Raw genomic sequence first — 17,118 nt, forward strand, 5'->3', positions numbered from 1 at the left:
AATGCGTTATTTGTAAAAAAAAAAAAAAAAAGTATTGTATACCAGGAGTAAATCTCTTTTTTGACTGAACCACGAATATGTTATTTGCAAACATCATTCAAGCTAAATCATAGCACATCAAAGCACTCAGATAAAATTGCCTGCTGCGATTTAGCTTGCTGCAATTTAATTTGAATGAGCTTTACGCATTGTTATATTTCAATTACATGAGAATATGTTGTTTTCTTGTTTCAATCACATTGTTATGTTGTTGTATTGTTACATTTTGATTAAATGACAATATGTTGTTTTACTATTTCAAAACTGATGAAAAATATGTCATATTCGTGATCAGCATAGTCAAATTGACGATAATCGGTAAACAATCAAAGATTTCATGGGTGTCCCCCTAAACTCGATAAGTGTTAGAATTTTACCAGCAGATTTATCCATGATGCATAAGGCCTCTCTGGTAGTAGGTTTGTTGAAAACTGCTCCAATGTTCTCACTCTGATGCACTGCAGTTTACTTTGAAGACACATATTACTAAAGCACTGTTTGTAAAATTGCCTTATGAACTTATTTGTTTGCCTTGTTACTTATGTCATATCTTTTCAATCAGACAAACTAACCCTCAGCTGACATAGACTGTCCATCACACAGGTTCCATCTGGTTGCATGGGAATGCCCATTGTACACTATCTCAGTCCCATAACCTTTCAGGTTTTTGTACTAGAGACCTACTGACAAACTTTACAAACCCATTTATATTCTTCAGACATCATGCACATGAAGTTATTGATAGATGAATTCCAAGGTAGTTTGATGAAGATCCTCATTACCAGTGAGAATCAACGGAAAGGACCATTTTTCGAGAAATTACAAGACCATTGGCTCAAATGTAGCACAAATTCTTGAACATTGCTTGCTGTTGCGATCTTCAGTCCAGAGACTGGTTTGAAGCAGCTCTCCAAGCTAGTCTATCCTGTGCAAGCTTCTTCATCCCCCAGTACCTACTGCACTCTACATCCTTCTGAATCTGCTTAGTGTGTTCATCTCTTGGTCTCCCTCTACGACTTTTACTCTCCACACTGCCCTCCAATACTAAATTGGTGATGCCTTCATGCCTCAGAACATGTCCCACCAACCGATCGCTTCTTCTAGTCAAGTTGTGCCACAAATTTCTCTTCTCCCCAATTCTATTCAATACCTCCTCATTAGCTATGTGATCTACCCATCTAATCTTCAGCATTCTCCTGTAGCACCACATTTCGAAAGCCTCCATTCTCTTCTTGTCTAAACTATTTATCGTCCACATTTCACTTCCATACATGGCTACACTCCATAAAAATACATTCTGAAACGACTTCCTGACATTTAAATCTATACTCGATGTTAACAAATTTCCCTTCTTCAGAAACGTAGCTGTTGCCAGTCTACATTTTATATCCTCTCTACTTCGACCCTCATCAGATATTTTGCTCCCCAAATAGCAAAACTCATTTACTACTTTAAGTGTCTAATTTCCTAATCTAATTCCCTCATCGTCACCCTACTTAATTTGACTACATTCCATTATCCTCGTTTTGCTTTTGTTGATGTTCATCTTATATCCTCCTTTCAAGACACTGTCCATTCCGTTCAACTGCTCTTCCAAGTCCTTTAACATTGCTTATCAGAGATTAAAAGTATTTATTTACAGGATGATCGTACACAAGAACTATTAATTAGAATTGTATTAATACCTTCAGCTGCCAACAGGTGTTGATATATATCAACGGGGACAGGTGAAAAGGTATACTCCGACTGGGACTCTAACCCGAGATTTCCTGCTTACATGGCAGACGCTGTATCCATCTGAGCCACCGAAGGCGCAGAGGATAGCGCGACTACAGGGACTATCTCATGCACGCTTCCCGCGAGACCCACATGGCCACCTTGTATTTGCTCACACTACATTCGTAGTATCCCACCCCAACACACTCATTACTCGTGGAAGACATTCTTACCAAGTCCCGTAAGAGTTCGAGGAATATGTGTGCATCCACACAGGAGAAGCAGGTCATGGCCGGTGTTGCCAGAACTATATACTTATATGGATATGGTGTCTGTTCATTCGGACATGTCCGAAAGAACATACACCATATCCATTCTGACAACACCGGCCATGACCTCCTTCTTCTGTGCGGATGCACACATATTCCTCGAACTCTTACGGGACTTGGTAAGAATGTCTTCCACAAGTAATGAGTGTGTTGGGGTGGGACACTACGAATGTAGTGTGTGGATATACAAGGTGAGAATGTGAGTCTGGCGGGAGGCGTGCGCGAGATAGTTCCTGCAGTCGCGCTATCGTCTGTGCCCTCAGTGGCTCAGATGGATAGAGAGTCTGCCATGTAAGCAGGAGGTCCCGGTCAGGACACACATTTTCACCTGTCCCCGTTGATATATATCAACGCCCGTTGGCAGCTGAAGGTATTAATACAATTCTAATTTCGTTCTAGGCGGCTGCAGATCATCAATGGACAGACACCATATCTATATAAGTATATAGAACTATTAATGGTTGTATTTGGCATTTAGTTCTGTTGATACTCACGTATGGGGGCGAGGGTGGGATGGTTGTCTGATCCTCGCCAGCATCGTTGAAGTCAGCGTCCCCCTCCCCTTCCACGTCTGAGTCTCCTTCGCTGTCGCCGTCGCCGTCATCATCAGCGTTGCCCTCCAGAGCGCTGTACCGAGATTCTTCGCAGTCCACGGAGTGGTCGCGGCACAGTTCGTACGCTTCGTCCGGCACTGGTGCTATGGCCAGCAGCTCCACGTCCCCCTGCACACCAGGACACGAGTCACACACTTTACTTCTTTCTCCTAAGATGATACAAGGCGTACCAAAGATTTGCAGGACAGGCACGTCAAGAGGTAAAACTAGTCTTTCGAGATAATACGGCAAACTGCGTTTAGATTGCAAGACGGAAAATATTTGCTAAGATACAAAGCGAAAATCTACCAGTACTGCAACTAACACTAAGAGGAAAAGATATGTAACAAATGACGCCAGACTTTCGTGCTTTCACTTACCGAGCGCGACGACACATTATTGGTAAGACGTTTTTAGGTAGGGGAAAGTGAGGTAAGGCAGCCAGGGTGGTTAAAGTATCCATTACATTTTTTTTTTCGTTGAACATTGCTGCTGCCCGCTGTGAAGTGATCAAACTACTACACTTTTGCTTTGCTCCTGAGCGGAGGACGCTGGGAGCGGATGTTTGGAATCGGATCGTAACACTATGGCTGCTGAGACGAACCCCTCATCCTTCTACATCTACGTCTACATCTACATGGTTACTCTGCAATTCAAGTGCCTGGCAGAGGGTTCATGGAACCATTTTCATACTACTTCTATACCATTCCACTCTAGAATGGCGCGTGGGAAAAAGAAACAGCTAAATCTTTCCGTTCCAGCTCTGATTTCTCTTATTTTATTATGATGATCATTTCTCCCTACGTTGGTGGGTGTCAACAAAATATTTTCGCTTTCGGAAGAGAAAGTTGGTGATTGCAATTTCGTAAATAGATCTCGCTGCAAAGAAAACCGCATTTGTTTCAGTGACTGCCACCCCAACTGGCGTATCATATCAGTGACACTCTCACCCCTATTGCGTGATAACAAGTAACGGGCTGTCCTTCTTTACACTTTTTCGATGTCCTCCGTCAATCCTCTCTGGTAAGGATCCCACACCGCGCAGCAATATTCCAGCAGAGGACGGACAAGTATAATGTAGGCTATCTCTTTAGTGGATTTGTCACATCTTCTAAGTGTTCTACCAACAAAGCGCAGTCTTCGTTTCGCCTTCCCCACAATATTATCTATGTGGTCTTACCAATTTAAGTTGCTCGTAATCGTAATTCCTAGGCATTTAGTCGAATTGACAGCCCTTAGATTTGTGCGATTTATCGTATACCCAAAATTTATCGGACTTCTTTTAGTACCCTCGCACTTTTCTTTGTTTAGTGCCAATTACCACTTTTCGCACCATACAGAAATTCTCTCTAGATCATTTCGTAAATGGAATTGATCGTCTGATGATTTTACTAGACGGTAAATTACAGCATCATCTGCAAACAATCTAAGGGGGGCTGCTCAGATTATCACCTAGATCATTTATGTAAATCAGGAACAGCAGAGGACCTATGACACTACCTTGCGGAACGCCAGATATCACTTCTGTTCTATTCGATTATTTACCGTCTGTCAGTACGAACTGTGACCTCTCTGAGAGGAAATCACGAATCCAGTCACACAACTGAGACGATACTCCGTATGCACGCAATGTGATTAATAGTCGCTTGTGAGGAACGGTATCAAAAGCCTTCTGGAAATCGAGGAGTATGGAATCGATCTGAGATCCCTTGTCGACAGCACTCATTACTTCATGGGAATAAGAGCAGCCTGCTTACACCTTATAAGAGAAACAAATGTGTAATAGGGTAATGCGACGCAGAAGTGGCACGAAAGTGTATACTGAGCCGCCAGAAGGATCAGTTACAGCCTCTTCGCTCATTTGTGTAAGTAATATTAACAACCACTACGCTCAAAACCGCACACGGATCAACACTATATTCACACCAGCTACTTATTATTACGGTACACAATAGTGTATCGTGTAGTTTTAAACAAAAGTTAACATTCCAGAACAGCACGAAGGCAGCCGACTTCCACCGATCGCAGTGCGGCCAGGATAATGTGTGCTACCATATGTACAGTTCTCACATACACCATCATTGCTGTCAATGAGTTTCACAGAGGAAGCTCGTTCCGTAATTTCTTTTTCGAAGAACTTTTCTGATTTTCAGTCGTCTGATGTAAGGTAAGCCATTTACATTATTCTTGTTGCGTCACTCACACACAGAGTAGTGCTTTCTTACAATTTCAACGTTTAAACAAAGAATTTGGCCTACAAATGTTGTTCCTTGTTATTTACTTTCGGTTTGATAGCTTCATCTGGGGACCACTAATGCCGACATGGCGTCCCATCGGGAAAAGTGGACAGACCGTTCATCGGGAAAGGTGGCCAAGGTGTTTACCCGAAAAAGAGTTGTTTAGTTCCATTTATCACGCATGAGCCCCCGATAGCTGAGCCGGCACGGTAGCTCAGCGTTTTCGGTCAGAGGGTTAGCTACCCTCTGTAATAAATAAATAAATAAAAAAACCTGAGTGAACGGATCAACGAACAACCTGAACGGATGTCATGAGACGTCCGCCCCGAACATATACAACGAACAAAATAGAACAAAATGGGATTTAAAAAAAGTGGTCAGCGCGACAGAATGTCAATCCTAAGGGCCCGGGTTCGATTCCCGGCTGGGTCGGAGATTTTCTACGCTCAGGGATTGGGTGTTGTGTTGCCTAATCATCTTCATTTCATCCCCATCGACGCGCAAGTCGCCGAAGTGGCGTCAAATCGAATGACTTGCACCCGGCGAACGGTCTATCAGACGGGAGGCCCTAGTCACACGACATTTACATTTTACATCGCGCATAATACTACAGATCATATTAACTTCTAAACCCTTTTATACACAAAGTCTATCACACATTCTATCCCTTTGTGAAGATTTTGAATTAATTAATTTAAATTATTTAAAACCATCTCTGCTCTGTCATATTTGGCCTAACACAAAAATATGATTCAAAACGGTCTGCTGCAATTGCTTGGCATTGTTTCAGATAGTAGGGGCATCAAAATGCCTAGAAAATATCTCCAGAAATCAGAACAACAAACATGGGATCCTGTTGTGATCGCACTGGGCTCGTTATCCTCTTAGGCAAGATAGTGCTTTGCGTTTAATCACCTCGCTGTCGTCGGAATAATTAAATGTAGAACAGATGAGCATCTGAGATCAGGTTCCAAGACAGCGATGGACGGGCTCCTGGGAATCATTTCCGACTGCTGTCTGAAGTAAATCGTGTTCCAAGCAGAGAAATACATTAAATGCCGTACTCACAATGTAAAACGAAAACTTTACTATCATAATCTAGTAGCGCAATTAAGTACTTATGTCTCAAACTGGTTGTTAATCGTTAAAACTTTTGCAGTCATTTTGAATAATGTTGAAGTTCTAAAAACGACCTGAGTAGGCTCCTTATGAAAACTAATCTGGTGTATCTGCAAGCTAAAATGAAGCAGAAGAGGGCAATACCACAGTATACTTTAACTACTTCTTGCTTTCAGCCGAGACAGTGAATAACACGATGCTCAGATACATAAAAAAGGAAGCGTCCACCCTAATTCATCCACAAAGAAACGAGCGAAACTCTATCAGTGTAAAAGTTGCGATAAGTTTTTTTTTTTCCCGGAGTGCACTTTGCGAGAAACATCTGAGACAAAATAAAGCTGTTTGCTGGACCTAGATTTACAATTTACAATTTGTACAGAAACCAGATGGCAGTTATAAGAGTCGAGGGGCATGAAAGGGAAGCAGTGGTTGGGAAAGGAGTGAGACAGGGTTGTAGCCTCTCCCCGATGTTATTCAATCTTTATATTGAGCAAGCAGTAAAGGAAACAAAAGAAAAATTCGGAGTAGGTATTAAAATTCATGGAGAAGAAGTAAAAACTTTGAGGTTTGCCGATGACATTGTAATTCTGTCAGAGACAGCAAAGGACTTGGAAGAGCAGTTGAACGGAATGGACAGTGTCTTGAAAGGAGGATATAAGATGAACATCAACAAAAGCAAAACGAGGATAATGGAATGTAGTCAAATTAAATCGGGTGATGCTGAGGGAATTAGATTAGGAAATGAGACACTTGAATTACTAAAGGAGTTTTGCTATTTAGGGAGTAAAATAACTGATGATGGTCGAAGTAGAGAGGATATAAAATGTAGACTGGCAATGGCAAGGAAATCGTTTCTGAAGAAGAGAAATTTGTTAACATCGGGTATAGATTTAAGTGTCAGGAAGTCGTTTCTGAAAGTATTTGTATGGAGTGTAGCCATGTATGGAAGTGAAACATGGACGATAACTAGTTTGGACAAGAAGAGAATAGAAGCTTTCGAAATGTGGTGCTACAGAAGAATGCTGAAGATAAGGTGGGTAGATCACGTAACTAATGAGGAGGTATTGAATAGGATTGGGGAGAAGAGAAGTTTGTGGCACAACTTGACTAGAAGAAGGGATCGGTTGGTAGGACATGTTTTGAGGCATCAAGGGATCACAAATTTATCATTGGAGGGCAGTGTGGAGGGTAAAAATCGTAGAGGGAGACCACGAGATGAATACACTAAGCAGATTCAGAAGGATGTAGGCTGCAGTAGGTACTGGGAGATGAAGAAGATTGCACAGGATAGAGTAGCGTGGAGAGCTGCATCAAATCAGTCTCAGGACTGAAGACCACGACGTGACATGAATAGTTCGCTACTAACAACACATCCTAGTTCATTAGTGTAGAACTAGCACTTGTGTGAGAAACAACATAGCAGAAATATTCCGTAGAGTTTTAAAGGTATACAGAGGGGCAAGAAACTGACCCTTCTAAGCGTTCCATTAGGTATGCTGGGATAGAGAAATTGGTTGTGCGCTGCACGCGAAATTCAGAGATCCGAGTTCGTGTCCGGTTCGGACACTCAGTTCTAACTTTCTACAAATGTTCAACAGAAAGAGTGCTGATATTCACCGACTAGCAAAGACTGCAGCAAGACTGTGTAGGTCGTGTTTTTATGCACAGCTCTGTGAAATGCTAGGACTGCAAATAAATGCCATGGGTTGGCAGTGGCGGAGATACGCAATTCACTAAGTGTGACACTATGGGACAGCGGTTACAGGAATACAATGTAGAACTGAAAAATTTGTTTCCTCGGTTCTCGTGTTGTGTGAGAAGCGTGTTAAAAGCACCTACGTAACACTTTTTTTCTCAAATCAAGCTGTCGACTTAATGGAAAGCTCATCAGTAAATGTAACATGCACCAGACAAATCATATTCTGGAGATTATCGGTCTCAGCTAAGATTTGTTTGTCTTTAGTGCCACAAAAACTGCAACATGATAGCCATTATGCAACACTGTACACATACCACTGTGTGGTGCATGGCAGAGGGTATACTGTACCGCTATTAGTCATCTTCTTTTCTGTTCCACCCGCAAACAGAGCGAGGGAAAAACGACTATCTACATGTCTCGTGTACGAACCATATCTCACTTGCCTTGTTTTATTTCCTAAAGCGAAATGTCCGTTGGTGGGAGTAGAATCGTTCTGCAATCAACCTCAAATGCTGGTTCTCTAAATTTTCTTAATAGCGCTCCTCGAAACGAACGTCGCCTTTCTCGAGGGATGCCCATTTGAGTTCTCGTAACATCTCCGTAGCAGAAATGGCCGGAATCATAAGGAAATGACGTCTTGAAATGAAATCATCGCATTGGTTCACTTAAGTTGCTCAGATGTGGCGGACACAAACTCATTTCAATTAGCAGATGGGTAATCAAATTAGCTATTGTGAGATGGGACACGCTATCATATCTCAACCCAGCCACCACTTAAGGTGACTTTCCGCTCTCAGTACAGAGGTAACCAGCTTACACAGCCGAGGTTACTTATGCAGTCGTAGCTGGTTCCAGTTCTGGCGACTGAAGAGTTTTTCATCATCAGCATTTTGTCGGTATGGGGAAGGGAGCCTGGTGCCTTAAGTTTCCATGCACTGGATTATGTGCAGTAGATCTGGATTATGTCAACAGTCATTCAGTAAGGATAATTAGCACTGTTGACAGCTCTCCGAACATTGGGTGGGGACTTCAGGCTTTGCGGACCTTGTAGCGCTATTCTAGAGGAATAGACTATTTGTTGGCACTGAGTTTCGCTGTGATCTGCAGTTAAACAGGTACATTTAAGAAACAACGATTAAACGTAGGAAAGGAAGAATGTCAGTTGGGTACAAATGAAGAAACCCTCCCTGATTTATGGGGCTAAAGGCACAGGGGACATTTCCATTGCTCTCGTACATTTTTTTCCGTAAAGATAATCCAACGGGAATCGGAAATACGTTCCTTACCACCAAACACTTTTTGTAATACATCAAGCTAACGTATCGAATAAACATTGACGAATACTGAGAAATACAAGGAAAACACTATCAACAATGAGTAAGCAGCATCGAGTTGATGACAAGAAAAGCGGTCATTTACAATTGATCGACTGATAAAAACGCCAAAAGCACGTTCTAATATATTTAAAAAATTCACGGTTTACCGCGAGGAGCTGATAATAAATACTACCTTATTACAGCCGGTTTCAGTCCTCAGATAATCAGCTAAATTAAGACATGGCGATGTAAAACCTATAGCGTCAAATCCTTAACGAGGCACTGTTGTCAAGCAGGAAAATATACTGACAATAATAAAATGTTACAAACGCTGTTTGTCTTCGTTCTGTACACATACAGTCTGGTTTCAACATTTCGAGCGGAGGTCCCACAGTACAAACCAAATAGGATAGCTAATTCAGAGGACAATATTAAAACCATATGGTCAGTTGTGAAGGAAGTGTCTGGTCAGCAACACAAGGTCGACGATATAAAGTCAGTTCGTAGTAAAAATATTTTTGTTACTCATAAATCAGATATACATACAGTATTTAACAATAATTTTCTGAGCGTTGCTGGTGAATTAAATAAAAATTTAGTTTCTACAGATAATCATGTAACTTTCTTGGCAAATGCCTTTCCAAGACTGATGTCTGAAATACTCCTCTGAGATACAGATAAGGGGGAGATTGAGTCAATAATTAAATCACTGAAGACTAAGGACTCTGTGGTTATGATGGAGTGCCTAGCAGAATATTAAAGTACTGTGCTGCATCTGTTAGCCCTTCATGTAGCCATATTTGTAATTTTTTCTTTAGGAATGGTCAGTTTCCTGATCGATTAAAGTACTCAGTAGTAAAGCCGCTTTATAAAAGGGGAGAAAAGGATAATGTCGATAATTTTAGACCTATTTCTATGCCATCAATGTTTGCTAAAGTTATTGAAAAGGCTGTGTATGTAAGGATAATTGATCATTTTATATCATACGATTTGCTACAAAATGTACAGTTCGGCTTTAGAAGTCGTTTAACAACTGAAAATGCTATATTCTCTTTTCTCTGTGAGGTACTGGATGGGTTAAACAAAAGGTTTCGAACGCTAGGCATGTTTTTTCGATTTCACTAAGGTGTTTGTGTTGATCACAAAATACTGCTCCACAAGTTGGACCATTACAGAATACGCGGAGTAGCTCATCATTGGTTCACGTCTTACTTTAGCAACAGACAGCAAAAGGTCATTATTCACAATGTTGAGAATGGCTGTGATGTGGGGTCTGAGTGGGGTACGGTCAAGTGGGGGGTGCCCAAGGGATCAGTATTGGGGCCACTAGCTGTTCCTTATTTATATAAATGATATGCCCTCTAGTATTACGAGTAACTCTAAAATATTTCTATTTTCTGATGACACTAGTTGGTAGTAAAGGATGTCGTGTGCAACATTGGCTCGGTTTCAAATAATGCAGTTCATGGCCTAAGCTCATGGCTTGTAGAAAATAAACTAATGCTAAATCACAGTAAGACTCAGTTTTTACAGTTTCTAAGACACTATTCAACACAACTTCACGATTTAATTTCACAGAATGGGCATATGATTAGTTAAACTGATCAGTGCAAATTTCTAGGTGTTAAAATAGATAGTAAACTATTGTGGAAAGCCCTCGTTCAGGATCTTGTTCAAAGACTTAATGCTGCCATTTTTACCATTCGAACGGTGTCTGAAGTGAGTGGTCGTTCGACACGAAAATTAGTCTACTTTGCTTATTTTCATTCGCTTATGTCGTATGGTATTATACTTTGGAGTAACTCTCCCCATTCTAAAAGGATATTTTTGGCTCAGAAACGGGCGGTTCTGGCAATAAGTGGTGTAAGTTCACGAACCTCTTGTCGACCCTTTTTCATGAGTCTGGTTCAAATGGCTCTCAGCACTATGGGACTTAACATATGAGGTCATCAGCCCCTAGACTTAGAACTACTTACACCTAACTAACCTAAGGACATCACACACATTCATGCCCTAGGCAGGACTCGAACCTGCAACCGTAGCAGCAACGCGGTTCCGGACTGAAGCGCCTAGAACCGCTCAGCCACAGCGGCTCACGAGTCTGGGTATTTTGACATTGGCCTCTCTCTCTCTTGCCTTGCTGTCATTTCTTGTTAACTGTATTAGCTTATTCCCAAGAATAAGCAGCTTCCACTCAGTTAATACTCGGCAGAAATCAAACCTGCATTTGGATCGGACTTCCTTAACTATTGTGCAGAAAGGTGTGTAGTATACTGCTGCGTCCATTTTTAATAAGCTACCACTTCAATTCAAAAGCCTTAGCAGTAATCCTCGAACTTTCAAATTGAAACTGAAGAGTTTCCTCATGGATTACTCCTTCTATTCTGTGGAGGAGTTCCTTGAAAAATTTAGCTGATTCTTGTTGTATTGTTGATTGCGCGTTTACTTAATCTTATGGATTGACTTTTTCGGGTTCATAAACATTTTATTTTTATCTGTTATTACTTTTATGTCGTAATTTCATGTACTAATAGGTTCCGTGACCTTGGAGATTTGCTCCTCAATTTGGTCCTACAGAACTTGACGTGTAAATAAATAAATCACCTGTGCAGTCACCAGCGGATAATATAGTGCCTTCACACGAAATGTTGGAACTAGATTATACAGGGTGATTCAAAAAGAATACCACAACTTTAGGAATTTAAAACTCTGCAACGACAAAAGGCAGAGCTAAGCACTATCTGTCGGCGAATTAAGGGAGCTATAAAGTTTCATTTAGTTGTACATTTGTTCGCTTGAGGCGCTGTTGACTAGGCGTCAGCGTCAGTTGATGATAAGATGGCGACCGCTCAACAGAAAGCTTTTTGTGTTATTGAGTACGGCAGAAGTGAATCGACGACAGTTGTTCAGCGTGCATTTCGAACGAAGTATGGTGTTAAACCTCCTGATAGGTGGTGTATTAAACGTTGGTATAAACAGTTTACAGAGAATGGGTGTTTGTGAAAGGGAAAAGTTCTGGACGGCCGAGAACGAGTGATGAAAATGTAGCACGCATCCAGCAAGCATTTGTTCGCAGCCCAGGAAAATCGACTCGCAGAGCTAGCAGAGAGCTGCAAATTCCACAATCAACTGTATGGAGAGTCCTACGAAAAAGGTTAGTTATGAAACCTTATCGTCTGAAATTGGTTCAAGCACTGTCTGCAGCTGATAAGATTAAAAGAATCGATTTCTGTGATTTTATCCTTGCTCAAATGGAAACAGATAAATCTTTCGTTTCAAAGATTGTGTTTAGTGATGAAGCAACTTTCCACACTAATGGGAAAGTCAACCGTCACAATGTCTGTATATGGGGCACTGAGAATCCGCGGGAAACAACTCAGTATGAACGTGACTCGCCTAAGGTGAACGTTTTCTGTGGCATTTCAGCCAATAACGTTTTTGGTCCCTTTTTCTTCGAAGGTGCTACTGTAACTGGACTACAGTATCTGGAGATGTTAGAGAATTGGCTGTTCCCTCAGCTCAAACAAGAAGCACTACAATTCATATCTCAGCAGGATGGAGCGCCACCACATTGGCACTTATCTGTCCGTAACTACGTGAACGTCAACTACCCGAGGCGATGGATCGGCCGCCAGGCAGCCCGTGACAGAGCACTTCATCACTGGCCTCCAAGAAGCCCTGATCTTACCCCCTGCGATTTTTTCTTATGGGGGTATGTTAAGGATATGGTGTTTCGGCCACCTCTCCCAGCCACCATTGATGATTTGAAACGAGAAATAACAGCAGCTATCCAAACTGTTACGCCTGATATGCTACAGAGAGTGTGGAACGAGTTGGAGTATCGGGTTGATATTGCTCGTGTGTCTGGAGGGGGCCATATTGAACATCTCTGAACTTGTTTTTGAGTGAAAAAAAAACCTTTTTAAATACTCTTTGTAATGATGTATAACAGAAGGTTATATTATGTTTCTTTCATTAAATACACATTTTTAAAGTTGTGGTATTCTTTTTGAATCACCCTGTAGATGCACTGCCGGAGAAAATAAGTACACCCTTTTAGAGGTTTCTAATTCACTCAAGACTTATTGTTGCATCAGTGCATATGGAGTACATGAAATGATTACATTTACAGATCAATAGCATAAGCGGTTCTGTGGTACCAGGCATTGACCCTTGCTGCAACACCCATATTAGTACGTGGTGTAGCCTCCACGAGCGGCAGTGGAGGCGCTAACTGTGGCATCTAGGTGATCGTACAGACGGCGAATGCCGTTCAGGGATACGTTATGCCACGCCTGCTCGACCTGTTCATTTAATTCTGTAAGAGTTGTTGGTTGACGAGTCGCAGGAGTCACTTCTCGTCCCATGTGCTAGATTGGAGACAAGTTTGGAGACTGTGCTGGCCAGAGAAAATGCTGCATGTCTTGCAGACACGTTGAGTTTCAGTGGCTGTGCGTGGGAAAGCATTATCCTGCTGGAACAACACATCATCTTCCTATTGCAAGAATGGCAAAAGAATGGGTCTAACAACATTCTGTGTGTACCGAGCACTGATTAGTGTTTGCTCCAGAAACACTAAAGTTGTACGAGAGTTGTTGCTTACCACAGTCCAGACCGTAAGGGCTGGGGTGGAGCCAGTGTGTCTCGGACGAAAGTACCTACGAGACAGTGCTTACCAGGTCTACATCATACTACGCGCAAACGACCAGCACTTGCAGTTAGGCAGAATCTGGTTTCACCGCTGAAGACCACGGCGTGCCATTTCATCTTCCAACTGATTCTCTGACGGCACCAGCTCGTGCATGTCGATGCTGTGGCGTGAGTGGAAGACGGCTGGAGATGCGCATGCCCGTAGTCCCACCGCTAATAACCAGTCCACAACAGTTCGTGTTGACACGTCTAGACTCACATGCCCTGGTGTGGTAGCTGTATGATCTGCCACTGCTGCCCTTACAATACGACTATCCTGGCAGGCAGTTGTGCTGTGAGGACTTCCAGGACCTCGTCTACCACTGTGAGAATCTTCACGTGACCACTGATACCAGCATCGTTGCACAACTGACACAGCACATCCCACTTGTGTGCCAATTGTTTCAAAGGACCCTCCCACCTCAAGGAAGGCCACAATTTGACCCCTTTCAAATTCACTCAGTTGACTGTTCAAAGCACGAGTGCATCTCTGTGGCATGGATGCCTGCTTGTTTCACACATTCGCACCACACTGAGGCTTCTGGTTGTGAGCATTCCGTATTAAAGGGCAGACAAAGAAGGCGATCTGGTAGCTATGCCACTGCGCTATCTATTGGTGAACGACACTGAAACCATTATCAGTACTATCTCCCAGGGGGCATATGCTGTCACTGGATCAAAACCGAAGTTATCTTTCTGGGTGTACTATTTTTTTATGGCAGTGTATACACTCCATGACATAAAAATGAAACTTCAGAAGACATGTTCAGCTGTCAATGTAACTTCATACACGTATACGACAGCACCAGGTATGTAAATGATTAGAACTGCAATTCTCTGTGACAGGTAGAATGGCTACCGGAGTGCATTATTGTTGTTCGTGTTTAGTATTGCATATTGGACTGCACTGGAACATGAAGGTAGGCATACTCGTCGTCAAGGTTCCAGTCGCTCTCCTCATGTCCGACCACCAAAAAGGAAGATCGCCATGTTGTGCTGGACTCCTTGCAACATTGTGTCATTCCAAATCATTCGTCAGAGATTATCAGCAACCAGACTAGGAAATTACCGCCCGTGCATAGCCTGCTGTTAACACCACAACACAAACGGGTGCTTTTGGAGTGGTACTAACACCGGAAAGCATGGAGTGCTGATGAATGGTATCACATTGTGCTCAGCGATGAGTTGCGGTTCTGCGCTACACCGGACAATCATCGTTGGTGAGTATACTGGTGACCTGGGCAGAGGTCCCAATCTCCCAATATTTTGGAAATTTTCTGCGGTGTTACTCGAGGCATCATGGTGTGGCCAGGTATGACTTCAGGACATTGCTGATAGTGACCATTGCTGGTAGTGACTGAGGGAACTCTGCGATCACAATGGCATGTCACGGACATCCTGCATTCTCATGTGCTCTCTCTCAAATGACGGTATTGTGGTGCCATTTTTCAACAGGGCGATGCTCGTCCACATGTGCCACGTGTCTTTATGAACTGTCTGCGTAATTTTAGGTAGTCACATGGTCAGCAACATCCCTTGATATGTCCCCAATTGAACATGCCTGGGAACATCTCGGATGCCAACTCCGTCCCAGTACCACTATCAAGGATATCAAGGAGCAGTTACAACAGTTGTGAACCAGCTTGCCTAAGGAGAGGATACAACGGGTTTAGGACACACTACCCAACCGAATCAACGCTTGAATCCAGACCAGAATGGGCGTAACGTCATACTGATAAGTGGGCGCACAGTGTCGAATTATCTGTAAATTTGAGTCGATTTTGTGATCACTGAAATAAAATGAAATGATCGTTTGGTATTTTTGGCCAGGCTACCCAATCAGAGGTTGTTAGGCCGCCTAGTTCAAGTATTTACTTGACGGTACTTCGGTGACTTGCGTGTCGACGGTGGTGGATGAGGAGGACAACACAACACCCAATCCCCGAGCGTATAAAATCCTCAACCCGGCTGAGAATCGAACACCCCTCACATGGCAGCTGCGCTGACTACTCAGCTACGGAGGCGACCTATAATTACTGATATAACGTTATATAGCCTCTCAAACCGTGATATTTAGTTTGCTCTCGCCCTTCCAGGTGCCTCGTTTTTTGTCAGACACCTTATATAGAACGAAGACAAACAGAATCTGGAATATATTATTATTAACACTGTAATATATTTTACTGCTTGACAACAGTGAGCTATGATAGAGTTTATATTATTTGGTTCCATAGGTTTTAAATCGCCATGTTTTAACCGTCGTAAGTTACCTGATGATAGTCTGAGGACTGAAAGCAGTTACAATAAAGAAATGTTTATTATCAGTTCTTGATGGAGATGTATGAAATTTTTATTACTTACGAGCTGCCGGGCACCAATTCCACAAAAGAAACTAACGGAAAAATTCGCAACACCAAAAAGTAATTAATTTAGAGTAATGAAATTTCAGAAATACATTTGCCTAAGTAACATATCTAGTGGATTAACATTGCAAGAGCACACGTAAATTTAAGCTCGAGGTAAGCCATTGCAACCATTGGAAATGTGAGACGCTGGTACATTAATAAACGGTGTAACCGCCAGAACGCTGAATAAAAGTATGCAAACGTGCATGAATTGTGCTGTACAGGTGCAGATGTCAGTTCGTGGGATGGAGTTCCGTGCCTGTTGCACTTGGTCGGTCAATACAGGGTCGGTTAATGCTGTCTGTGGATGACGATAATGTCCCGTATGTGTTCCATTGGAGAGAGATCTGGGAATGCTGTTCATGGATGGCCGACTCACCAGATTAATGTACAATTGCAATCAGGATGCGTGGGATAACCTCGAGAACGCTCCCGTTGCCATGCAAAATCGCACCACAGGCCGTAACTCCATGTGTAGGTCCAATGTGTATAGCACGCAGACTGGTTAATTGCAGGCCTCAACTAGTCTCCTTCTACCCAACACACGGCCATCACCGGCACCGAGGCAGAACCAGCTTTCATAAGAAAACACAACAGACTTCAATCCTTCCCTATAATGAGCTTTCGCTTGACACCACTGAAGTTGCAAATGGCGGTGGTTTTGGGTCAGTGGAATATTCAGGGAGTCTGGCTAGGAGTTGTCCTTAAAGTAACCGATTTGTAACAGTTTGTTGTGACACGGTGGTGCCAATTACTGCTCGGATTGCTGCTGCATATGCAGTACAATGCATCAGAGCCATACGTCGAACAGGATGGCCTTCCCTCTCTGTAGTGCCACGTGGCCGTCCGGAGCGCTGTCTTCTTGCGACTGTGCATTCTCGTGACCGCCGCTGCCAGCAATCATGTCCAGTGGTTACATTGCTGCCAAGTCCTTCTGCAATATCGCAGAAGGAGCATCCAGATTCCCGTAGCCTGT

At 42.7% G+C, this 17,118-nt stretch overlaps 1 protein-coding gene across 1 annotated transcript in view; it reads right to left on the bottom strand.

Annotated features, from left to right (window-relative positions):
* LOC126248800 (collagen alpha-1(XI) chain-like) overlaps nucleotides 1–17,118 on the bottom strand; it is a 571,383-nt gene that overhangs the window by 211,623 nt on the left and 342,642 nt on the right. Inside the window, exon 5 of the mRNA XM_049950192.1 lies at nucleotides 2,579–2,806. Coding sequence (XP_049806149.1) covers nucleotides 2,579–2,806 — 228 coding nt within the window. The remainder of the gene's footprint in view (nucleotides 1–2,578; nucleotides 2,807–17,118) is intronic.

The sequence above is a fragment of the Schistocerca nitens genome, chromosome 3, assembly GCF_023898315.1.
Source record: "Schistocerca nitens isolate TAMUIC-IGC-003100 chromosome 3, iqSchNite1.1, whole genome shotgun sequence".
Taxonomy (NCBI): domain Eukaryota; kingdom Metazoa; phylum Arthropoda; class Insecta; order Orthoptera; family Acrididae; genus Schistocerca; species Schistocerca nitens.